Source organism: Misgurnus anguillicaudatus, chromosome 5, assembly GCF_027580225.2.
Source record: "Misgurnus anguillicaudatus chromosome 5, ASM2758022v2, whole genome shotgun sequence".
NCBI lineage: Eukaryota > Metazoa > Chordata > Actinopteri > Cypriniformes > Cobitidae > Misgurnus > Misgurnus anguillicaudatus.
Window position 1 is genome coordinate 36,744,282 of NC_073341.2, and position 26,682 is coordinate 36,770,963.

Consider the following 26,682-nt stretch of genomic DNA (forward strand, 5'->3'; position numbering starts at 1 on the left):
TGTGTTCAAAAAATGTGTTTTTTATGAAGTTTGTTACCAGTATCTGAAGTTCAACTCTAGCACATGTAGATAAACTAGCAGAGGCGTCAGACTGGGGTAAAACCAGTACTGATTACCAGGGCCCTTGAAAAGTCTGGAATATATAATGGGGGTGGGGCATGGGGGCCCATCAGGACTGCCTATGCATAGGGCCCGAGATCTTGTGCAACGCCCCTGTAAACTAGTAGCCTGGGCCTTAATCAGAGGTTTGAAAGTTCATGTCCTGATGTGACGTGACCTATAACTTTTGATGACATATATAATATAATGCCAGTTAATAAACAGTTTATATCTATGAGCATACTTCATTAAACATATGCACAACATTACTATTAATACTATTTCCAGATTTTAATACAATAATACAAAAAGATTAATGGAATAATATAAAACTAAGATGATTTCAGTAAATATAAAGTATTTCACAAATCTAACGAATCAAATGTACAGTTTATATCAAATGTAATAAATAAACTATACGGGCTTTGCATAGTAGTACATCGCGGTATGCTTAAAAGCTCTCCATTAAATGTCTGCGGTTGCGTAACGCCGCGTGACGTCAGAGCAGTCACAAGACTTGTCGGTGCGCGGCCTTCAGCAGTTCACGAGCCGACGCAAGCGCGCGCAGACAGCAATGGGGCTCCGCAGCATGAGAAGAAAGAGTTTCATAAACCGTGGATAATCGGATCGATTACTATAGCGATGTTATCGCGAGCGTAAAGACGCGCGATTTCTTTTCAAGTCGGATTTTTTTGTTAAGATTGTGACAAAATAAAGAGCGTTGCGAATCTTCAGACGTCATCTGGAAGCGTGGATCTGTTGTTATTGCCTTTTGCCCCTGCAGCAAAGCCCGGGGATGATGTTGTCCGTTCTCTCGTACGGTAGACTCGTGGCACGGGCGGTCATCGGCGGACTCTCTCAAACCGACAGCCGCGACTACAGCCTCGTGTCCGCCAGCTGCGGCTTCGGAAAGGATTTTCGGAAGGGGATCTTAAAGAAGGGCATGTGTTATGGGGATGACGCGTGTTTTATAGCGCGGCACAGATCTGCCGATGTGTTAGGTGAGTGGTACAAATGTGAATGATTATAGGAGGCTGTAAATGGTTAATTTGAACAATAACTGGGTTCAGTCGATTCGATACTCGAGAATCGGCTCTGACGTCACCATCGCAAATGCGTAGATACCGTAGATACACGCTCTCGCTGCTGTCAGACTTCACGTGTTGTCTTTTTCCTGGCTTACTGCTCTGTTATTTTCTTTTTCACTGTTATGTTATTATCTTCACCTATGTTTTCTAAGCATCTATATAAATATATTAAAAAAACTTTACGTGTTGTAAGTAATATCACATTATTAAATGACTGTAAAGCGTGCGTTTGCTAAAGCAACTTTTAAACAATGTCAAGTTATACATTTTATCAATAGCCTAAGTTTGTTTCTTGTGAATCAAACCCATGACTTTTGCACTGCTAATGTACTGCTCTAAAAAATGAGCTACATTAATAAAGTTATTATTATGATAATAAGGGATGCATAACGATTAATCACGATTAATCTATAGCAGAATAAAAGTTTTTTGTTTATATCATATATGTGTGTGAACTGTGTATAATTTCTTTGTATAGATAAATACACACATGCATGTTTATATTTAAGAAACGTTTACATGTTTATATACATTTGTATATTTATTTTATTATATATAAATATATATTTTCATAAAATTATACATGCATGTGTGTATATTTATATAAACATAATAATTATACCCAGTTCACACACATATATGATGTAAACAAAAACTTTTATTCTGCTATAGATTAATCGCGATTAATCGTTATGCATTCCTATTCTAATTATGATACTTTACCCTTAACAAACTATATTTTAAGTATCATTAATTAAATATTGACATATTGTTTTTACTTAGCTACTTTTTTTCGACATTATGATTAAAGCGTTTTAATTGTATGCATCAAACTTGCAATACAGAATATTGCACGAGGCTAACCAGCTGTTATCAAAATTGTATTATTAAATGTGTCTAAACAAAATAAGAGTGGCTTTAACCTATTAATCTGATGGAAAAGTGTGCGTGTCTCTTTGGACAATTGTATTAACGCACAATGATGAACATAGCATGTTAATGAAATATTAAAAATGGGATTACATTATCTATATTAAAGACATTTTAAGAATCGCCTTAAAGGTGCATTGTGTAACTTTTAGAAGGATCTCTTGAAAGAAATGCGATATAATATACAAAACTATATTATCAGTGATGTATAAAGACTTTACATAATGAACTGTATTGTTTTTATTACCTTAGAATGAGCCGTTTTTATCTACATACACCGTGGGTCCCCTTACATAGAAGTCGCAGTCATGTTTCTACAGTAGCCCTAAATGGACAAACTATCCTATAGAGCGCGTTTCGCATAGATATGTATAAAGGCTAGATGTCTTACGGCGGAGTCTCTAACGGCATCACCTGGCGGGCATCTTACCTCAGACAGCTCGCTCACTCGTAGGATTGAGTTTAATGGTGCAGGTACTTTTAAATGACCATAACTTGCTCAATTTTCTACAGATTTTCAAACGGTTTGGGTTTTTACAAACGTTATTAACGTGGCTATAATTCTGGATGCTGTAACATGTTTTATGAATGTTTTATTTATTTTTAGTATAAGTATGCAGTGCAGTGTCATAGGTACATCTTTGACGTTTATAACAAACCAACCCGTTTGAAAATCTGTAAAAAAATTAAGCAAGTTATGGTCATTTAAAAGTACCTGCATCATTAAAACTCAATGCTACGAGTGAGTGAGCGCCCTGTGGTAAGATGGCCGCCAAAATGCGGACGTTCCACTCAATTGGCCAGCAGCGCGGGCGAGACATCTAGCCTTTATACATATCTATGGCGTTTCGTCCCTACGTTGTCTCAGATGACAACATGTTTGTCATGTGGGGGCTACCATATGCGTTGTGAAATTAAGGGGTGAGCTGTTGGTTGCAATTCGCAATCTCTAGATGCCGCTAAATTTATACGCACCTCTTTTAAAATGTGACATAATTTCCATTAAAACAGGAAGTTAGGGTGGGATTCATTAAATGGATTCTCTCCCTTTTAAAGGGGCCAATAGTGTCTGACAGGTATATGACATCAAAGTACCGCTTGGTGAGTAAACTGCACCGTATGCTTTCAAATAATTTTTGCGATATTTTGATGTAATACGTCTGTTGGTCTAAATGGCACCACGTGAAGTCAAACACAAGTAAAGTTAGGGGTGCACCATAAATCGCATGTGATTGTCATGCATATTGTAACAATATGTATGCTATATGGCCCAGCTTGTCAGTGAACTACAGCTTTGTTTAGTAAATGCTACTATGACTATCGCATACGATTTATCGTACAGCCCTACGTAAAATTATCAGAGTGATGTCATAGATACTGTTGAAAGCAGAACAGTTTTGATCAAGAATGCAAATTGGTTACCATTTCCATTCCTTCTGTAAGATTTAACCTTATTAAACCTTATGAACCTTCATAAGTCCTCTTGTACAGTTAAAATATAAGTGAAAGTCTAAAATGACATTAAGAAGCAGGTACTGAGGTTTCAATTCAATCTTTAACTAAAAGCTAACAAATACTCCCATCTGTACTTTAAAAGGCGTGATCACAAGAGGATACAGGTCAATACTAGAAGATTTGCCATGTATGGTCACAAACGAGGGTTCCTGCTCATTGTCTGTCAGAAGGAACACTGGGAGGGCCTAGTAGGAAAATTCCCTGTCTGCTTTGGACTGATTTGGATAATGCACATGACCTCTCTTTGGGGTGTAGGCCATGTGTTTGCCTTTAGTGTCGATTTCCAAGGCAACTGAGAAACATTTTATTTACAAATGATACAAATATTTTTAATTCCTTAAACACTATTTGTTTTTTTACGAAATACTGTGGTTGAATAAATAAGCGAGTGACAGTGTTTGTTTTGACAGTATATCTGATCTGAAGTTTTGCAGGGTCTTTGTCTCAAAACCTTTTACAATCTTTTCATAGTTCATTTCCTGTTTGTGAGTAAACCGAGAGTTGATTTACTACGGATAAGTATTGATGCAGTCTTTGTACTTTGTCTTTGTTATTTTCATTTAATGCTCTGCATTTTATGACCAACATTTTAGTCATTTTTTTTAGATAATCCAGTGAGGCTCACAACAATGATCTTACATCTTGATAGATACAATTACAGTAATACCAAATTATATATACCAAATCTATAGTATCAAGTGGCAGGGGGCCCCAGTTTATTTTATAAAGTACATAACTTTATCATATATTATGTGTAATCAAGCCAGAAAAATATAGCTACAACTACTACATTGTATAATGTTTTGCTTAATTAAGATTTTAAGTTTGAGATCAAAAAATACCGGTAAATTCGTTGAGAAAGCAGAAGTTACATGTGGTGCGCTGCGAGCTCATTGTTTTGTTTGTAAACAATCCACGTTGTTCATATCCACGGTCCGTATTTTGTTGTTTTCTCGTCTGTGGTAAACGCTGATGGTCACAAAGTTTCTTAAACAATAGTACTGTTTGCACATACGGCTTCACGGAGGGCGTGCTAAGGACGTCGGCAATTCGGCAAGTATATGCTAAGCTGTTTTAAACAACTGAAGAAATGCTTAAACTTCAGGTGTGTTCGACTTTTAAGCAGCATGTGTGTGGAAACGTCTGTAAACAGTGCGGGGGTAACTGCGCCATCATTTGTATTAAAACGTTATGATTGGCCCGAAGCTGTCAGTGCAGTCTGACGTCATCCGTTCAAAATGCCGGTAATCTATATGTTTTGTTCACACATAGCGCTTACCGGTGAATATCTGGTAATCTTACAACCTCTCTCACTGGTAAATTGGTAGCACTGATTTATCGGAAAGGTTCTGTTTACACATGACCTGTTAACTGCAATTTACCAGTAAATTACCAGTAAAGAAACTAGTTATTATTATTAGTGTTATTATTATTTTAGTAATTGAGCTCATTATGTTTGTTTTAAACACATACAGGTGTAGCTGATGGAGTGGGTGGCTGGCGTGATTACGGTGTCGATCCCTCTCAGTTCTCTGGGACCCTCATGAGGACGTGTGAACGTCTGGTTAAAGAAGGAAGATTTGTGCCGAGCAATCCCGTGGGAATCCTCACCACCAGCTACTATGAGCTACTTCAGAACAAAGTACCGCTGTTAGGTGAGCACACAGCTACTATACTATATTGTGTATTTACGTCCCTGTAAATCAGGTTTTTTAGATCTGAAATTGAATTTGTTTGTCATTCAATGTTATGTTGCCTAAAAGGGTGCTTGAAGTCTGACGATGCCAATATATGCAGTGAATAAAGGACATAAAATCCAATATATTTGTTTCAGTTTCAGTAATATAACTGAAAAGGATACAAACTACAATTAAAGAAGCTTCATTGCTTTCTTTTTGGAATATTAGAAGTAGTTCCCAATTTCATGGTTGGAAATCATTTTAGATGGGTAATCTCTCTTTATAAGAGTTTATGTACACATTGATTGTTGATATGAATATTCAGCGTCTGTCTGCTGTTTCCGCTGAAGGTATTTTTATGTGCACTGATAGTTTTTTTTTATCTCTGCGTGCACCAACATGTGAGACTGTGTATACACCGACACGGTGAAACCCTGTGGTATGATACTATGTTCCAGGACAGTTTGTGCCATTCAAGAGGAGAACTTGGAAAGGAAATTGGTTTTGGGAAGGGCACATCTTATTCCAGCATGAGATCAAAGATGTAACTGAAGTGCATTCGACAGAAATTAGTCATTGCACTTAAAAACAGGCTGTGGGCCGAATGAGTCACAGATAAAATAGTTTGCTGGGTCAAAATAGTATAGATTGTTGTACAAACTCTGTTCAGATACAAAGCTATATGTTTTTGGGGGTTTGGCCTTTTTCAAAGGAATGTTCTGTTTTGAAAGCATCTTTGTAAAAAAAAATCTGCTGTACCCCTGAAAAAAAACTTTAAAACAGCCAATTTATAAAACAACAAACTAGGGCTGCAATAACGATTTATTGCAACCAAATGTGTGCAGAGTGAGAGTTTTTGTTTACATTATGTGTGTGTGCTGTGTATAATAATTATGTATATATAAATGCACATGCATGAATATATTGAATATAATACTTAATTTTTTTAAATTATACATGTGTATGTGTTTATATATACATAATTATTATACACAGCACACACACATATATGATGTAAACGCAAACTTTTATTCTGCAAACAATTGGTTGTGATTAATCGTTATGCAGCCCTAAAACAAACAAAATCTAATTTACAGTCGTGCACTTACATTACTGCAAACATGATTTTTGTTTATTGTTAAAAACTTGGGGACAAGTCATTATTATTGTCATAAAATTGACTGCATACCACAGAGAGCTTAAAAGGTGCAATGGGCGATTTTGAAAAATGCTAAAGTTAGCCTGCTAGCCTTTAGCCTCACAATCCCATACTCGATTGCCATTCTGCCTCTGTGTACACACCGGATGATGGCGCGCAGTGGTATGCAAAAACTATTGGCAGAGGAGAAGCAAAAACTGCATTCGTCCAATCGTTGCATTCCGACCGAATGCAATGCTTGGTTAAACATCTTTGGTCCTACGCCTTTCACAGACGAGACATATTTATAAATATAGCTGCAAGCAGCAATGCCGGGGTCAAGCCAAAAAGGGCACAAAAGGATGTAAAATTGAGATTGGATAAGCAGATTGAAGAACCTAGGTAAACCTAATAATTTTAGATGAAAAAACAAAAAAGTAATCAACAAAAATAATTTAAGTACTTGACTACTGCAATCGTCATTCTGTTATTGACAATCATGGAACATTAGAGCACTGAAGGGCATGTGCGTGGTGTTTGCAGTTGCAAAACATGGGTCACATCATGTTACAACAAGTTTAATTAATCAAACGAGACCATCCCCGTGTCTCTACGATGTTCTGATGCAGAGATATAGCTTTTGCAAAAACGGTTGATAAGGTATTCTCAATGGTTGCTGGGGAGTGAATTGGCAAACACCAGTGATTATAGTCAAAGCCATGAAAGGAATAATCCATGATGACTCGTGGTTTTAGATGTGTTGTTGCAATAGTTTTAGGCAAAATACCATATTCTATCTCAAAACCAGTAGGTCGCGCAATGACAAAATTGTGCATGCAACATCAGGTCATGATTGTTTTACATCTAGCTAGTTTTATGTCTATACACTTTAGTTTAGTGAAGAAACAGTTGTATGACCATAGGGCTGGCTTGTTATCAAAGGTTTTGTTCAATTATAAGGCCATCTAGTGGTGCAAGCATACAATTTTTTTGTGTAGCCTCAGAATGTGCTCATGCATCAGCGTATCAAATCTGGTGAAAAAATCTCTTTTCGTTACGAAGTTACAACCATTTATGTGTAAAAAACACAAAATTTGAAGGTAATTTTTCGTTTTTTGCAATTTTCGGCCATTTCTGACGAAAATTTTAATATAACACCAATAGAACTTTTTGTTCAGAAGGTAAGGTTAGTTTCTTCCTATGGTGTTTTCGAGTCGATCGGAAAAACGTTCACGGAGATATTCACGCGTGTTTTTTAAGCGCTATTTTGCTGCGCAGGGTTAATCGTAAGGCGAATTCTGGCATGTTTGGTATCGTTTGACTCGGCAACTATTCAGAACTCCAAAGAAGCAAGTCCCATGAAAATACGTCAATCAGAGCCAAAGTTATAAGTGTATAAAACATTTCTCTGGCCACTAGGTGGCGCTGCAACGAAACTATGCATGCATCCTCGGTTCCTGACTGGCATCTCAAGTACCAAGTGTCGTGTCAATAGGCCTAAGTTTGACGAAGATACAGCCTAAAATCTGTTTTTTTGCGCTCTACGTAAAATTCGTTAAGGCGGTATACGACAACGGATTGGTGTATCGAAATTCTTTTGATAACTTTTTGCCTTAAGTGTCTCAAGATGATACATACCAATTTTCGTGGCAATTGGACAAAAGCTCTAGGACGAGTTCGAAAAAGTAGGTTTTACAAATAATTCAAAATGGCGGAAAATTTTCATGTCGAAAAAAGACGCCATAGGGTCCAATCGAATCGTCTTGAGCCAATGAATAAGATAAAGCAATAATTTTGTTTCTAGGGCTTACGGATCAGAAGTTATAAGCAAAAACATAAGTGCAACTTTGGACTGTTGGTGGCGCTAGCGGGTTAGACATAGAGACTCCAAATTTGCTGTGGGGACACATTGGACTGTCCTCTATCAGTGTGCCAAATTTCATAACTTTCCTACGTACGGTTCTATGGGCTGCCATAGACCGCAATGGCGGAAGAAGAAGAAGAAGAATAACTAATAATAAATATAGCTGCAAGCAGCAATGCCGGGGTCAAGCCGAAAAGGGCACAGAAGGATGTAAAATTGAGATCGGATAAGCAGATTGAAGAACCTAAGTAAATCTAATAATTTTAGATGAAAAAACAAAAAAGTTATCAACAAAAATAATCTAAGTTCTTGTCTACTGCAATCGTCCTTCTGTTATTGACAATCATGGAACATTAGAGCACTGAATGACATGTGAGTGGTGTTTGCAGTGGCAAAACATGGGTCACATCATGTTACAACAAGTTTAATTAATCAAAAGAGACCATCCCCGTGTCTCTACGATGTTCTGATGCAGAGATATTGCTTTTGCAAAAACGGTTGATAAGGTATTCTCAATGGTTGCTAGGGAGTTAATTGGCAACATCCAGTGATTATAGTCAAAGCCATGAAATGAATAATCCATGATGACTCATGGTTTTAGATGTGTTGTTGCAGTAGTTTTAGGCAAAAATACCATATTCTATCTCAAAACCAGTAGGTGGCGCAAAGACAAAATTGTGCATGCAACATCAGGTCATGATTGTGTTACATCTAGCTAGTTTTATGACTATACACTTTAGTTTAGTTAAGAAACAGTTGTATGACCATAAGGCTGGCTTGTTATCAAAGGTTTTGTTCAATTATAAGGCCATCTAGTGGTGCAAGCATACAATTTTTTTTGTGTAGCCTCAGAATGTGCTCATGCATCAGCGTATCAAATCTGGTGAAAAAATCTCTTTTCGTTACAAAGTTACAACCATTTATGTGTAAAAAACACAAAATTTGAAGGTAATTTTTCGTTTTTTTGCAATTTTCGGCCATTTCTGATGAAAATTTTAATATAACGCCAATAGAACTTTTTGTTCAGAAGGTAAAGTTAGTTTCTTCCTATGGTGTTTTCGAGTCGATCGGAAAAACGCTCGCGGAGATATTCACGCGTGTTTTTTTAAGAGCTGTTTTGCTGCGCAGGGTTAACCGTAAGGCGAATTCTGGCATGTTTGGTATCGTTGGACTCAGCAACTATTCAGAACTCCAAAGAAACAAGTCCCGTGAAAATACGTCAATCGGAGCCAAAGTTATTGGCGTGTAAAGCATAAGTCTGACCACTAGGTGGCGCTGTGACGAAACTCTGCAGGCACCCGTAGTTCCTGACTGGCATCACAAGTACCAAGTATTGTGTCAATAGGCTTAAGTTTGCCGAAGATACAGCCTCAAATCCGTTTTTTTGCGCTCTACGTAAAATTCGTCGACGCGGTTTACGGAAACGGATTAACGAATTGACATGAATTCCATAACTTTTTGCCGTGACGGTCTGTAGATGCTACATACCGATTTTCGTGGAAATCGGGCAAAAGCTCTAGGACGAGTTCGCAAAAGTAGGTTTTACGAATAATTCAAAATGGCGGAAAAATTTTCATGACGGAAAATGACGTCATAGGGTCCAGTCGAATTGTCTTGAGCCAAGGAATCAGAGGAAACAAGAATTTAATTTCTAGGACGTACGGGTCAGAAGTTATAAGCAAAAACGTAAGTGCAACTTTGGACTGTTGGTGGCGCTAGCGGGTTAGACATAGAGACTCCAAATTTGCTATGGGGACACATTGGACTGTCCTTTATCAGTGTGCCAAATTTCATAACTTTCCTACGTACGGTTCTATGGGCTGCCATAGACCGCAATGGCGGAAGAAGAAGAAGAAGAAGAAGCAGAATAATAATTATTATAATAAGAAAACTAACAGATACAATAGGGGTCTTCGCCCATTCTGGGCTTGACCCCTAAATATAGCTGCAAGCAGCGATACCGGGGTCAAGCCAAACATGGCAAAAAATTATTCATACGTGATGACTGTCATGATTTAAGATCTAAGTTTGCATTAGTTTTATGAAAAAAAAAGCATTTTTTTCGTATATTGAGACCACTAGGTGGCGCTGTGCCGAAACAATAGATGGTGCCTCAGGTCATGACTGTGATGACACATACCAAATTTAATGTAAATACGATAAAGCGATACGGAGATATAGCCTTAAATGACTTGACCACTAGGGGGCACTGACCAAAACAATAGAAGGTGACTTAGGTCTTGATTGTGATGACACCCACCAAATTTGGTGTAAATACGATAATGAGATGCAGAGATATAGCTTCAAATCTCTTGACCACTAGGGGGCACCGAAACGTTTACAAGTCCTCCCAGAACATGTTGCTGATGAACCATACCAAGTTTCATAACAATACGCAATTGCGTTTCTGAAATACTTGAACTTAAAGAAAAATTCAAAATGGCCGACACACAAAATGGCCGACCAAAAACCATTTGGTATCGTTTGACTCGGCATGCCTCACGAAATCTAATAAGACCAGTCTCATAATTTTACATTCAAATTTGCAGTAGTTATAAGCAAAAATAGACATTTTTTATATCTCGTGACCAGTAGGGGGCAGTGTGACGAAATGGTGCATGCGCCTTCAGGTCATCACTGTTATGACATATCCCAAGTCTCATATTAATACGCAAAAGTTTTGCAAAGATACAGGCTCAAACACATTTTGGCGTGCTCGCCCTCGCACTCTTTGATACGTTATACGACAACGGATAGGTCTACCGAAAATCTTTTGATAACTTTTTGTCTAGAGTGTCTCTAGATGATGCATACCAAAAATCAAGCCAATCACACGAGCGCTCGAGGAGGAGTTTGAAAAAGTATGTGTTCAATATAATTCAAAATGGCCGACAGGAAGTAGGTTTGACTCAGACATATTTGGTACAGTCGGACTCAGCATGAGCCAAGGAATCAATAGAGTGAAGTCTTATGTCATAGTGGCAATTTAATCAAATGATATAAAGATTTAAAAAATTGTTTTTACATATCCTGACCACTAGGTGGCGCCGTCCTAAAGATTTATAAGTGCGCTCAGAACATGTCACTGATGAACCAAGCCAAATTTCGTAGCGATACGCCATTCTGTTTGTGAAATATTGAACTTAATGAGAAAATTCAAAATGGCCGACACCCAAAATGGCCGACCGAAAACCGTTTGGTATCGTTTGACTCGGCATGCCTCAAGGAATCTAACAAGACCACCTTCATGATTTTAGACTGAAGTTTGAAGTAGTTAATAAGCGAAAATAGGCATTTTTCGAATCTCGTGACCACTAGGTGGCGCTGTGACGAAACGTTGCAGGCACCCTCAGGTCATGACTGTTATGACATATACCAAGTTTCGTGTCGATACAATAAAGTTTTGCGAAGATAAGGCCTCACGTCCGTTTTGGCGTGCTCGCCGCCATATATGTTGTCAATTTATATGAGAACGCATTGGTCTATCAAAAAGCTTTTGATAACTTTTTGTCATGGGTGTCTCTAGATGCTACATTCCAAAGGACATGCAAATCAGACAAACGGTCTAGGAGGAGTTCGAAAAAGTAGTTTTTTTAAAAAATTCAAAATGGCGGAAAGATGTGCATGACACAAATGACATCAATGTGTGCATTTGAATCATCATGAGCCAAGGATTCAGAGGAAACAAGAATTTAGTTTCTAGGACTCACGGGTCAGAAGTTGTGAGCATGAACATAAGTGCATATTTGGACTGTTGGTGGCGCTAGAGGGTTTGAGTCAGACACACCAATGTTGCTATAGTAACTTCTGAGACTGTCCTCTACATGTGTGCCAAATTTCATAACTTTCCTATGTACGGTTCTATGGGCTGCCATTGACTTCAATGGCGGAAGAACAAGAAACTGAATAATAATAATAAGAAAACTAACAGAAACAATAGGTGTCTACGCCACTTCGTGGCTTGACCCCTAAATATAGCTGCAAGCAGCGATACCGGGGTCAAGCCAAACATGGCAAAAAATGATTCATACGTGATGACTGTCATGATTTAAGATCTAAGTTTGCATTTGTTTTATGAAAAAAATAGTAATTTTCTTGTATCTTGAGACCACTAGGTGGCACTTTGACGAAACAATAGATGGTGCCTCAGGTCATGACTGTGATGACACATACCAAATTTAGTGTAAATACAATAAAGCGATACGGAGATATAGCCTTAAATGACTTGACCACTAGGGGGCACTGACCAAACAATAAATTGTGACTCAGGTCTTGATTGTGATGACACCCACCAAATTTGGTGTAAATACGATAAAGAGATGCAGAGATATAGCTTCAAATCTCTTGACCACTAGGGGGCGCCGAAAAGTTTACAAGTCCTCCCAGAACATGTTGGTGATGAACCATACCAAGTTTCATAACAATACGCAATTGCGTTTCTGAAATACTTGAACTTAAAGAAAAAATTCAAAATGGCCGACACACAAAATGGCCGACCAAAAACCATTTGGTATCGTTTGACTCGGCATGCCTAACGAAATCTAACAAGACCGGTCTCATAATTTTACATTCAAGTTTGCAGTAGTTATAAGCAAAAATAGAAATTTTTTATATCTCGTGACCAGTAGGGGGCAGTGTGACGAAATTGTGCATGCACCCTCAGGTCATCACTGTTATGACATATACTAAGTCTTATATTAATACACAAAAGTTTTGTGAAGATATAGGCTCAAACACATTTTGGGGTGCTCGCCCTCGCATTCTTTGATGCGTTATACGACAAACGATAGGTCTACCGAAAAGCTTTTGATAACTTTTTGTCTAGAGTGTCTCTAGATGATGCATACCAAAAATCAAGCCAATTACACGAGCGCTCTAGGAGGAGTTCGAAAAAGTAGGTGTTCAATATAATTCAAAATGGCCGACAGGAAGTAGGTTTGACTCAGACATATTTTGTACAGTCGGACTCAGCATGAGCCAAGGAATCAATAGAGTGAAGTCTATTGTTATACTGGCAATTGAATCAAATGCTATAAAGATTTTAAGCAATTTATTTACATATCCTGACCACTAGGTGGCGCCGTCCTAAAGATTTATAGGTGCGCTCAGAGCATGTCACTGATCAACCATGCCAAATATTGTAGCGATACGCCATTCTGTTTGTGAAATACTGAACTTAATGAGAAAATTCAAAATGGACGACACCCAAAATGGCCGACCGAAAACCGTTTGGTATCGTTTGACTTGGCATGCCTCAAGGAATCTAACAAGACCACCTTCATGATTTTAGACTCAAGTTTGAAGTAGTTATAAGCGAAAATATGCATTTTTCGAATCTCGTGACCACTAGGTGGCGCTGTGACGAAACGTTGCAGGCACCCTCAGGTCATGACTATAATGACATATACCAAGTTTCGTGTCGATACAATAAAGATTTGCGAAGATATGGCCTCACGTCCGTTTTGGCGTGCTCGCCGCCATATATGTTGTCAATTTATACAAGAACGCATTGGTCTATCAAAAAGCTTTTGATAACTTTTTGTCTGGGGTGTCTCTAGATGCTATATACCAAAGGACATGCAAATCGGACGGACGCTCTAGGAGGAGTTCGAAAAAGTAGGTTTTACGGAAAAATCAAAATGGCGGAAAGATTTGCATGACACAAATGACATCAACGTATGCAATTGAATCATCATGAGCCAAGGATTCAGAAGAAACAGGAATTTAGTTTCTAGGACTCACGAGTCAGAAGTTATGAGCATGAACATAAGTGGATTTTTGGACTGTTGGTGGCGCTAGAGGGTTTGAGTCAGACACACCAATGTTGCTAAAGTAACTTCTAAGACCGTCCTCTACATGTGTGCCAAATTTCATAACTTTCCTATGTACGGTTCTATAAGCTGCCATTGACTTTAATGGCGGAAGAACAAGAAGAAGAATAATATATAATAATAATAATAATAAGAAAACTAACAATAACAATAGGGTTCTACGCCCCTTCGGGGCTTGACCCCTAATAATAAGAAAACTAACAAATACAATAGGGTTCTACGCCCCTTCGGGGCTTGACCCCTAAAAATACATTTAGACAACTTAAAGGGGTCATATTATGAGATTTTTTTAAAGATGTAAAATAAGTCTTCATTGTTACCAGAATGTGTATGTGAAGATTTAGCTCAAAATACCCCACAGATAATTAAAGATTAAAAAAAAAAAAATCCAGATAATTTACTAACCACCATGTCATCCAAAATGTTGATGTCTTTTGTTCAGTCGAGAAGAAATTATGTTTTTTGAGGAAACATTCCAGGATTTTCTCATTTTAATGGACCCCAACACTTAACAGTTTTAATGCAGTTTAAAATTGCCGTATCAAAGGACTCTAAACGATCTCAAACGAGGCATAAGGGTCTTATCTAGCGAAACGATTGTCAGTTTTGGCAAGAAAAATAAAAAATATGCACTTTTAAACCACAACTTCTCGTCTTCCTCCGGTCGTGTGAAGTGCCAGCGCGACCTCACGTAATACATCATCACGTCAAGAGGTCACGGATGACGTATCTAAACTACGCCCCAGTGTTTACAAGTATGGAGAAAGGGGACCATTCCGACGTTGTATGTCGAATAATACTAATTAATGTCTTTGTGTCAGTTTATTGTCTAAAATGGTCCGCAAATGTGCGTTCATATATGTAACGTGACCTTTCGACGTCATTACCCAGTTACGTGCTGGCTCGTCACACCGCTGGAGGAAGAAGAGAAGTTGTGGTTTAAAAGTGCATATTTAAAATTTTTCTTGCCAAAAATGACAATCGTTTAACTAGATAAGACCCTTATGCCTCGTTTGGGATCGTTTAGAGTCTTTTGAAGCTCCGTTGAAACTGCAATTTTAAACTGCATTAAAACTGTTAAGTGTTGGGTTCCATTAAAGTCCATTAAAATGAGAAAAATCCTGGAATGTTTTCCTCAAAAAAACATTATTTCTTCTCAACTGAACAAAGAAAAACATGAACATTTTGGATGACATGGTGGTGAGTAAATTATCTGGATTTTTTTAAGAAAATGGACTAATCCTTTAAATAAAGCATGTTAAAATTGTCACTTTGTAGGCCTGAGCAAAAGTGTGCCGTTCTTGGGTGTGTCCTTTAAAATGCAAATGAGTGGATGAAATGCAAACACTAATCGCAATGATGGTAATTTGTTGCAGTAGAAACTCAATTGTGCTGTCAATTATTATTTTTTTCCTCTCTCTCGTTCTCTCTGCACTAAACGGCAGTGCCGTAGTTGGAAAGTGCAGATTAAGGGGCGGAATTATTGTAATTCGCCTTGCAAACCTACATCACAAAACAGGCGAAATCTGAACGACATAATTTTTCACATGCTTGTAGAGAATTGCTTACCAAAACAAAGTTACTGGGTTGATCTTTTTCACATTTTCTAGGTTGATAAAAGCACTGGGGACCCAATTATAGCACTTAAAATTGGAAAATGTCAGATTTTCACCCTATGACCCCTTTAACATGGTAATTGTGATGAGGATGTTAGGAGACTTTCAACCAGCATAACTAAAATGTTTCTCAAATCACCTACATTGCCTTAAGTATAGCATTTTGACCTGATATTACTACCTGTTGTTTTGGTGTATTTCTCTGGAACAAAATGCCTCAGGATGTCTATTATGTGACCAATTGTTACTCATCTTGTTTTCAGGAAGCAGTACCGCATGCATCGTAGTGCTGGACAGACAGAGTCATCAGCTACACACAGCCAATCTGGGAGACTCTGGGTTTCTGGTTGTCAGAGGAGGTGAAGTGGTCCACCGCTCTGATGAACAACAACATTACTTCAACACACCTTTCCAGCTATCTATCGCCCCTCCAGAGGCAGAAGGCTCTGTCCTCAGTGATAGGTAGGGCCGATTGTTTTGTTTTATGAATTTTCTCTGTCTCTGTCTAGACTCATGTGAGATAGTATCTCCCTCCTGACAGTATAAGAGTGTGATTAGGACGTCACCCTGAGAGTTTAAGGGTATTAACTCGACTGGATTATCGGTCCCTGCAGGTGAGAAATGAGTCTCTAAGTGTGCAAACTGCAGCTTTACAACTAGGAAGTGTAGGGTGAATAACGCTCTCTGTTTGCTTGCATCTTTGGATTTCATTATTTGACGAAAAAAAATTGTGTATGCACTAACCTGCCTCGAAAAAGCGCGGGGTATAGTTTGTTTTTGATGTGTACACGAACGTATGAGCACCGTCGAATGCAAAGCCTTGCAAAGTATAGTTTTCATTCATGTACACATGTGCATTGCGACAAAATGCAGTGCATCTCCTGGGCTACTACATTCTGCTCTACGTGCATGCATATGCGCAACCTATGCTATACATGGTCACAAAAATCTGCCGTTGTGTATACTAGGGTTGTGCCGATGGATGATAGTATCATGTATAGTGCTGCAACGACGCGTCGACGTCATCGATTACGTCGACTACGAAAATACGTCGACATGCGTAAAACGCGTCGACGCGCCACGCTGTTTACATTCATCTCGCGTAATGGCTGCTTCTGCTCCTGGAAGTGTTTTCCATACATTGATTTGTTTGTGTGCGCCACAAAATCAACAATGGTCGCAACATTTACATTTTTATTTCCATTTTAATTTATTGTTGTGAGCGCTCAGTGGTGCCTCTCTTGTGCACGTGCGCTCTCTCTCTTTCTCTGCGTGAAGCCCCTAGTCAGCGCCTCTCATACATGACACTGAGTGAAAGAATTAAAAGTTGGCTGTGTTTTCCGTGCGGATTCCTCTGTGTACTTGCATTTTCACGTAAACGTCAGATGTTACTGACAGAGAAGACGACTGATTCGAGTTTATCATGAAAGGTTAGCAGTGTTTTCCCACACACTGGTTCTCTATGTGCTTGTGCGCGAGCTCTCTCTCTCCTATGCTCGCGCATGTCTTCTGTAGTAACTCTGTGTAATGGCAATTTTTTAAATTTGCGCTGAATTGTCTGCGATGTCGCGTTTATAAATCAAGATTTTAGTAACTTAGTAGTTAAAGTAACAGCTGGTTGGATTAAACACAAGGTTATTGGGTCATGTTTTGTCACTATTTTAATAGTCTTTGAGGTGGTTTCCTGGACAGATAGCTTAAGTCAGGACTAGACCTTAGTTTAATTAGGAAATATAATTAGTTTAAACGAACATGCCTTACTAAAAACATTACTTGTGTGCATTTTGAGGCCAAACTAAGGGCACTGATGTATTTAAAGATATGCCAGTGGAAGATGTTTTCAGTTTGGACAGCTCTTATATTTATTTTAGTCTAGGACTAGTCTAATCCCTGTCTGGGAAAACGCCTCTATATGTCTGACAACAGAACAGATAATATGTGAAAATAGCATTCAGTTGTGTTAATACATAAAAAAAACAATGACTGTCAGATCAGACAGAGAGTAGAAAACAGATTATCCAACAGATTAAATAGCTAATCAAAAAAAGAACACTTTATTAATAAAAAAAATAATCGTTAGAGTAGTCGACTAATCGGAAAAATAATCGCTAGATTAGTCGACAGAAGAAATAGTCGTTAGTTGCAGCTCTAATCATGTATCGACGATCGTCATTCATATAGCCAGTAGCAGGCTTTCATGACAATAATTGGTGATGGTTATTATTATTATCATCATCATAGTTTCACATTAACATGCGCATTGCATGCTTTTCCATGCATGAGAGGGCTTCAGTTTGCGCAAGAGAGCTTGTAACGCGGATTCCTTTTTGCACGCACCTGGACTTAATGCACGCGTCTTGGACTCTTGCTCAGACCTGAACTTGTAATGCGCATGATTCGGACTCTTCCTTGCTCTGACATTTCCTTGTACTAGAGAGGTTGTTAGCGCGCAGAGGGTTCAAATCAGCGAATGTCTTGTTCCCGCTCTTTGGCACGCAGAAAATGTTATGTGGCATTCACACCAGACGCGGAACAGGTGGCAATCACGAGTGATTTACATTTTAAGTCAATGCAACGACATGAATAGGCATCCTGCGGCACAGTACGCGCGAATGGTGTGAGTTGAGCGTTGCCGCGGGAAATGTGCTAGTATTGTTAAAAACTTGGGGACAAGAGCCAGCGGATATTCGTGCTGCACCAATCAGGAGCTTGCTCTAGTAGTGACGTGATTACAGGGAGCGAGGGGAGTCGCAGAAGTCGCAGAAATTTCCCTGCGAACGCCTCGAATGACTAGAATTTGACGCGCAGCTTTCACGCGCGAATGAAGCGAGTTAACTCAAAAATTTTCAAGCGTCCAACTACACACAAATAGTAGCATGTTTTTGCCGCAACTACCGAGGGTGGTGTGAACACACAGTTAGAGCATCTGGGTTTTAATGAAGGTTGCGGTCATGACAGTGTTGCCCTTGCTTCTTTTTGTCCACCAATCAAGTGACTTGTCACAAATGAGTAAAAATGAACAAATAAATGAGTAAACTGTAGTTCTGGGCTGATTTTCACCTTTCTTAGGATCATTGAGACCCCACGAGGTGAAATCTTACATAAAGCCCCAGTCCGGGGGAGATTGACAGTCATGTTTAGCTTCTTCCATTTTCTAATGATTGCTCCAACAGTGGACCTTTTTTCACCAAGCTGCTTGGCAATTTCCCGGCAGCCCTTTCCAGCCTTGTGGAGGTGTATAATTTTGTCTCTAGTGTCTCTTTGGTCTAGGCCATGTTAGTAGTTGGATTCTTACTGATTGTATGGGGTGGACAGGTGTCTTTATGCTGCTACTGACCTCAAACAGGTCCATCAAATTTAGGATAATAAATGGAGTGGAGGTGGACATTTTAAAGGGAGACTAACAGGTCTTTAAGCGTCAGAATTCTAGCTGATAGACAGGTGTATAAATACTTATTTGCAGCTGTATCATACAAATAAATAGTTTAAAAAATCATACAATGTGATACCAAGCTAGTGCAGACAACCTTAGCATGGCCTGTGTAAATCTGACTCTTATCTGCTTCTCTGTCTGAAAGGAAAGCTCATTGAAGAAGTGCTTTAAAGGTTAAAGAGTTTGAAGGCTTTAATAATGTTCAAATCTCCTACGTATTGTTTTTCCTATGTATTCAACCCGAGTATCATGTTTAGAGGACATGACCTGAGGTCAGCTTGGCTGGCACTGACTGTGAGCTGGACAGCCAGTGTATTCCTAGAGCCAGCGTTCGGAGCGTCTGCTCCAGACTTCCTGGAAAAGATCATGGTGCTTCACACCTGATGTTTCCTTATGCTTTATTCTGTAATGAGGATCAAGCCATAAGCTTCTTAGATCGAAACTGTCACTGTTGCTTTCAACTCGTGCTCTTTGATATGGTCTGGAAACAGCAATGCTTACATTTATAAAGATAATTTGGTTTCTATATACATTTATGCATTCTCCAAAAGAAGAGCGGTTAAATGTTTAGTCATTTTAACTGCAATTCCTTCATGCAGTCTTGTATTTAAACTACAGTATGTGTACTGAAAAATGACCAATTTAAAAGTTTGTGCTTATTTAGACCACTAGTCTTTAATTAACTTGCAGGAAAAGGGTGATATAATGATGCCTAATATTATTAACACTGTGTAAGATATTCAAACTGCAAAATCTGAATAGGCTTGATCAACAAAGTTCTGCTTATAATTAGCAACGAACGTTGACCGTATTAGCATCAAAGCTTAATGTGGAAAGTAATGTGACGGTGCTCTCTTGTTTCTCACAGCCCGGAGGCTGCGGATAGCTCGTCCTTTGACGTCCAGTTGGGTGACATCATACTCACGGCTACAGACGGTCTCTTTGATAATATGCCAGACTACATGATCTTACAAGAACTCAAAAAGCTCAAGGTATCTGAAATTCTGGGCTTGCAACAGCCAAGTTTTGTTTCTATTTTCTGGTGAGTCTAATATTTTCCTTTGTTCCTAGAATACCAACTATGAAAGCATCCAACAAACGGCCAAGAGTATTGCTGAACAGGCCCACGTTCTAGCATATGACCCCAATTACATGTCCCCTTTTGCACAGTTTGCCTGCGATAACGGCTTGAATGTCAGAGGTAAGTCGTGCCATCGTAATCACTTCTTTTGGTAACACTGTGCAATAAGGTCTCATTATTAATGCATGAGCTAATATGGTCAAGCAAAATATGAGGAGCTCAGATATAAAAGCCGCTAAATGTGATGATATTAACCAAATGAACTTGGATCAAATACCTTCAAGTCGCTTAATCCCGGCCTCATGCCATTTAGAAATACTTTTTTGCAAATATTTTTTTGCAAAGTCCTCTAAACGCCGAAAGATGAATTAGATAATGACAGCGCATGAAACATCCGTGGATAACATTCAAACTTGGGTCCCTTGTTGGGGCATATGGACCACAAAACTCACGGTTCGGATTATATTACGGTTTTTGAGACACAGATCGGATCATTTTTCGGATCAGCAAAAAAGGTGTGGGAAAAATCTAATAAGAACAAATAAAGAAATTACAAACATTTATAAAAAAGAACAAAGTTGCACATAAAGTAAGGTCTAAAATTAGCATTAGGTACAGAAATTGAATCAAATGAATAATAACACAGTCTTTATTGTATAAATTAAATATAATTATTATTTTTTAGAGCTTCAGAAGTGATTTTCTCTATGTCTTGGGTTGTTTGATTAACGTTAATGACACCAACATAAGTAGGTTAATTGAGGTTACTGTCTCTTTAAGAGAAGCTCAGACCTGGTTTCTGCTTCTAATCTATAAATACACTTAAGCCAGAAACAAATGTTTTTATAAAAAAATAATACTGCTGTACTTGCGGATAATTTTGTTTATATGTGCCCTGTCAAGAACAGAAAATGTTTGTGTTTGCTTGCTTTTTGAAACGCATCTTTCCGTGTATGCACTTTTGAGTGCACTTAAGGGCGCTCTTAAGCGAATCTGTGTAACGTCACTTCTTGTTGACGTTCGAAGTGTTTTCAAACAAAACGGAGCGTAGCTAACTCCTCCCCCTCCCTTTTGTGCTTTCTGAACGAGTCACTCCCCCACTCCCAAATCCTTCTTGTCGTTTATTGGCTGGAACACTTTGTCATGTTTCGCGGTGGTAGGTTTGACCACTTTGTTTTTGTTTCAGTTTGTAAAGCCTGGGCTGTCTAGTCTACAGAGACCGCATTTTTTACAGTGTGTTTAGGGGACAACTAGCAGATAGTAAGAAGATGTTTACTGTATGAAACAAAAAATGTTTTATGGCCAAAAACGCGTGAATTCGCTTAGAGCACCTTTAAACTCGCACGCATACACAGATTCCAAATGGCGCTTCGGGAAGGAGACATAAACAGTCGCTCCACATAAAGTAAAACGTTTTTAGTGCTCTATTCGCCAAATGTATTTTAATGGACTACAGTATGACACACATTAGCGCAACTTTCTCTAAGGTTTACACATCAGGAGTTCTGATCTTTGACGTTCATAGGGATGATCATGTCTGATTGGACACATTCAACCGCATGTGCATCTATGTGTACAGAAAACTGCTCACTTTAGCACATTTTTGTGATTAAATTGTTTAAAATCACTTGAGTGTTAACATTTTGAAGGCTTTGAAACACAATGATAAACTTTACCTATTTAAATTTGCATATTAATCCGCCAATCGCATGTGAGCTGAACCATGGGTCGTGATTCGTACAGATGAACAATCCAGTACACCAGACCCTTGTGAGTACTTGGACCTAAATACAACTCGAATGTGGCAGTGACGTGGATCTCAGTGCCCCTTAATGTGTGTGTCAGTTTCTGCATTTTTACATTGTGACTTTCATCATTTGCAATGTTTCTAGTTGCATCCTATGTGATTTTGCAACCGTTTATCTTGTCCAAAGAATTTAATTTTTTTAGAAGTGGAGGTTTTTGCCAATAAAAGCTTGCATGCATTTAGAGGATTTTGCTGTCAAATTTGTTAAGTACCAATAACTAAAGTGATATTTGTGAAAATAAGGCATTTCAATTACTGACTAATAACCGTTTTATTGCCATTTAAAGTGAAATCACAGAACCTAAACAAAAAAAAATGCTAATTTACAGTACAAGAAAACATATCAGACGCACTTAAGCCGAAAGTATACTAGGGACGTCCGCGTACGCGCGCCGTCCGCATGACGTCATTTTCGTCATCAAGAGGGTCCGCGGCCGGCCGCGCGGACCGTCCGCGTGCAGCCCAAAATTTGAGACCGCGCGGACAGTGCGCGTACAGTCCGCGTACAACAGCGCATGCGCGTGAAAATATTTAAGACAGGGCACTCCACTATAAACAATTATACAAAGGAAATAGACAGCATTTGCACACACACTATCGTTTTTCTTTTTTAACTTTTACTTCTTCCAAGAACAGAAAGCCCTGGAGCAAGTTTGTTTGATTCCTGTTCTTTGTTGTCTTGTTGTTTGTTCTAAACTGTGTTTGCAATGGTGGATCAGTTACTTTTCTTCACCTATCCTAATGTTTTAATGTACTGTAAATGTCGCCAAATAAGTGCTGCCCTGACAGCCTGTTAGACTAATAATTTGAATAAGAAATCATTTGTATTGCGTATAGTGTCGAACGCGGCCATCCGCGTGTAGCCGCGGGGACTATACTCGGAAAGCTGCGCGGACGCGTGCGCGCGCGAGCCGGACGCGGACGCGGAAAAAAAGTATACCCGGGCCTTTAGATCTGAACTCCTCATATTTTAAAGCTCACGTAACACACGCTGTTTCTGCATTTCTGATATTAATCTGGAGTACCTATGGAGTAGTATGACATCCTTTATATCTCTGAAGAGTCTTTAGTTTAATCAGATTTATAAAAGAAAGATTAGCTTTATCGAATCTTTCCGATAACGTACGAAAAAATGAAGAAGGAGGAGTTATAACACGGGAGGAGCGAGTACGAGTCATGCAACACTATACAACACTGTTTTAACTTATGATTCACTACATGTTCGTGTCATTTATATAATATACACGCGCCTATTTCCAACATAAGACAGAAGTCTTACTTACCACGTGTAACTCGTCATGACCCGGTTCTGAAAATCCACCGCATCAAACACACACGCAAAACTCCGCTGCTAATCCGGATAATAAACTATATCCATTGTTTTCATAAGGCTGGATGTCTTCTCCTTACATCCAAAAACACACTTCTTCTTTCGTGCCATTGTTGACTTTTGAAATTAAACAAGGCTGAGTGGCGTGATAAGCTGTTAGCAAGCTCTAGCGTCTCCCGCTGACTGACGGCTGGGCGGGGTTTTCCGGGGGAAGTTTTCCGGCGGAAGCCCATATAAAGAAGTGATACGTATCGAAAACCCCTGAAACGTCAGTTAGAACCGTAATCGAAAAAAATTAGCCGAAACTTGTACGAACCCTGGCGAAGTGCATTCGGCACAGAAATACTCTGAAACACGCCCAACTGCATTTTTGACACTTTGCCTACGTTTAGCATGAGGAAACAACTCTACAACTGTGTTAATAAGTCAGAATGCTTGAAATACCATTAAACCCCCCCTTTAAAATTAATGTTAGTTACAATAGTACCCGTTGTTCATTGTTTGTTTCAATTAGTTCACTGTGCTGGTACCAATGTTAATAAATCTTTTGATTTAAAAATGTATTAGTAACTGTTGAAATTAAGATAACTTAATAAATGCAGTAAAAGTATTGTTAATTGTTAGTTAAAAGATGTTTAGATAAAACTTGTTTTCCTGAAAAGACTATAAAAAAGCATTTGATAACACTAGCTGGGTTTCCATCCCCCAACTTTATGCGCATTTTGAAGTATAGCATAAGAAATAAGTGATGGAAAGCCACATTTCAAATAAAAATCCCTTAATTTGAAAAAACTACCTATAGAGTAGTATTACATCCTTTATATCTCTGAAGAGTCTTTAGTTTAATCAGATTTATAAAACAAAGATAAGCTTTACCGAATCTTTCCGATAACCTACGCAAAATTGAAGGAGTTACGAGCTGCGGGAGGAGCTAGTACAAGTCATGCAACACTATACAACACTGTTTAACTTATGATTAACTACATGTTCATGTCATTTATATAATATGCAAGCGCCTATTTCCAACATAAGACAGAAGTCTTACTTACCGGATGCAACTCATGACCCGGTTGGGAAAATCCAGCGCATCAAACACACACGCAAAACTCCACTGCTACCCCGGATAATAAACTATATCCATTGTTTCCATAAGGCTGACTTTCTTCTCCTTACATTCAAAAACACACTTCATCTTTTGTGCCATTGTTGAGTTTTGAAATTAAACAAAGCTGTGTCGTGTGATATGATGTTTGCAAGTTCTAGCGTCTCCCGCTGATTGACGGGTGGGCGGGGTTTTCTGGGGCAAGTGTCCATATAAAGAAGTGATACGTATAGAAACCCTTGAAACTCAGCTGGACCTGTACCGGTAATCGAAAAAACTTTCCAAAACTTGTACAAATCCTGGCAAAGTGCATTTGGCACAGAAATACTCTGTAACACGCCCAACTGCTTTTTTGACACTTTGCCTATTTAGCATGAGGAAACAACTCTATAACTGTGTTATTAAGTCAAAATGCTTGAAATACCATTGAACCACCCCTTTAAAAAGCGTAAATGAGAATAATGGGAGATGAAAATTCTGACATAGCGCACATTAAACCCCCTTGACTGATTGTCTAGCCAATTGTCCATTTTCCAAGCGTGCCTAAGTTGTTTTATTTACTGTTGATTACTAGGTTACCAATACCAACGTCATTCGCTTAAACAACTTGATGGAAACGCACCTTATTTGGATTTTTTTGCGCATTTTGAATGATTCACTTCACGTTTGAATGGAAACCCCATCTCAGTTTCTCTGTTTTTTATTTCTTAGGAGGAAAGCCAGATGACATCACTGTACTGCTGTCAATTGTAGCGGAGTACACAGACTGACACTTTTAAGGGCTGTACAATGTTTCGTCTTCCTCGCAGTCACTGGACGGGCGGCTGTTTTCCTGCTGGCAGGATTGAGGGCTGTGTGAACCGTACTGTCTATGGCAGAGCCCATCTATTGGATGGCTCATTCTAATGATGTCATCTCCTTTTGTCAGCAGGCTCATGACAAAGTAAAAGTTCACCTTTATCATCTTGATAAAGACTGCTGTAGTCGTTGTTCAGTTTCTCATTTTCGAGTGTCTTGACAAGGGCTGCATCAAATGTTTGAGGACAAAGTATCATGACGATGAAAATGGAGGTCCAGTAATCAGGGAAAAGCAAGGAATAACAATCTAATAAGGGATAAACATCCCCCCCAAAAAGAAAAAAGTTCACATCAGGAAGAAACATTAGGATGGCAGCGTAATGCCAATTTTAGATCACTTTACTCTGGGGAGTGTATATTTTTTGCAAAAGGTCAAGGGAGATACCCTTACGTCTCTTGCAATTTTGCCTGTTTACTTTCCGTTTAAAAGACATCTGATCTGCGTGTTTTGGACAGACATCTGCTGTGGGCTGGGATGGCAGCTGAAATGTGAGGCACAACCAATTCTTCACTAGCTAATGAACTGTTTGTATTTCGTAGTGCGTTTAAACGGTCATGTAACTTTGCAGTACCCGATCGATTGTAACGTTTAGCAAAAAAATAGCATTAAAGTTAATGATCAACCATAGAAATGCCTTTTTGTATGACAAAACAATTGGTTTTAATGACCAATTAAAGGGTCATATAGGTCTTACGTTTAACTCAATAATAAGATAAAATACTGCAACACACGTCTTCAGCAAAACAGATTTCAAGTCACGGGCAACTTCTAGTTGATCCGTATGCTTGGCAAGACAACTCTTTTCTTTCATATTCATTAATTATTAAAACAGTATTAGTTCCCTCTTTCGGTTTTCAACATAATTATAGCAATGCAAGAGACTGCAAGGGATTATGGGATGTGTTGAGCAGAAAAAAACAGTCCCACTTAAACCACTTTAAATAGGTTCACATTTTTGTGGTGCGTATGTAAGTAAGCGAAAGAAACGTTTATGAGATGTAGATATTTGGGAAAACTGGCTGTATATTTATTACTGAAATGCATTTGGAAAGTGTAGATGAGAATATATTTGATATTTGTGTGGATTGTGTGTTTAAACATTTCTTGCTCTTTTTCTAGTACACTTTGAAATTACACCCGAGATGTTTACGCACAAAGCTAATGCTAGCATCTGTGAATGCTTTCATTGGGTATGTGATGGATCACATGATCTAATAAAGTTATATTTTTTATAACTTCTGTATGTTCTGTGTTACTTCTGTTGTAAGAAATGTTGTTAGTCATGTCAGCTTACTATTATTTATCTTGAC

General features: G+C 38.6%; 1 protein-coding gene across 1 annotated transcript; it reads left to right on the forward strand.

Moving 5' to 3' along the window:
* The first annotated feature begins 620 nt into the window (after nucleotides 1–620).
* On the forward strand, nucleotides 621–26,607 carry pptc7a (protein phosphatase targeting COQ7 a). The gene is made up of 6 exons (XM_055167572.2): nucleotides 621–1,100; nucleotides 5,108–5,287; nucleotides 16,024–16,222; nucleotides 20,062–20,185; nucleotides 20,265–20,394; nucleotides 25,225–26,607. Exons 1-6 carry the CDS (start codon nucleotides 896–898, stop codon nucleotides 25,281–25,283), a joined length of 897 nt encoding a protein of 298 aa, XP_055023547.1. The 5' UTR covers nucleotides 621–895; the 3' UTR covers nucleotides 25,284–26,607.
* The last annotated feature ends 75 nt before the right edge of the window (nucleotides 26,608–26,682 follow it).

Excerpts from the sequence above, each read along its gene's own strand:
- pptc7a (XM_055167572.2), top strand. The coding sequence starts at position 896 with ATGATGTTGTCCGTTCTCTCGTACGGTAGACTCGTGGCACGGGCGGTC. Across the intron at positions 5,288-16,023 it reads GAACAAAGTACCGCTGTTAG|GAAGCAGTACCGCATGCATC; the intron begins GTGAGCACACAG and ends TCTTGTTTTCAG. Across the intron at positions 16,223-20,061 it reads GGCTCTGTCCTCAGTGATAG|CCCGGAGGCTGCGGATAGCT; the intron begins GTAGGGCCGATT and ends TGTTTCTCACAG.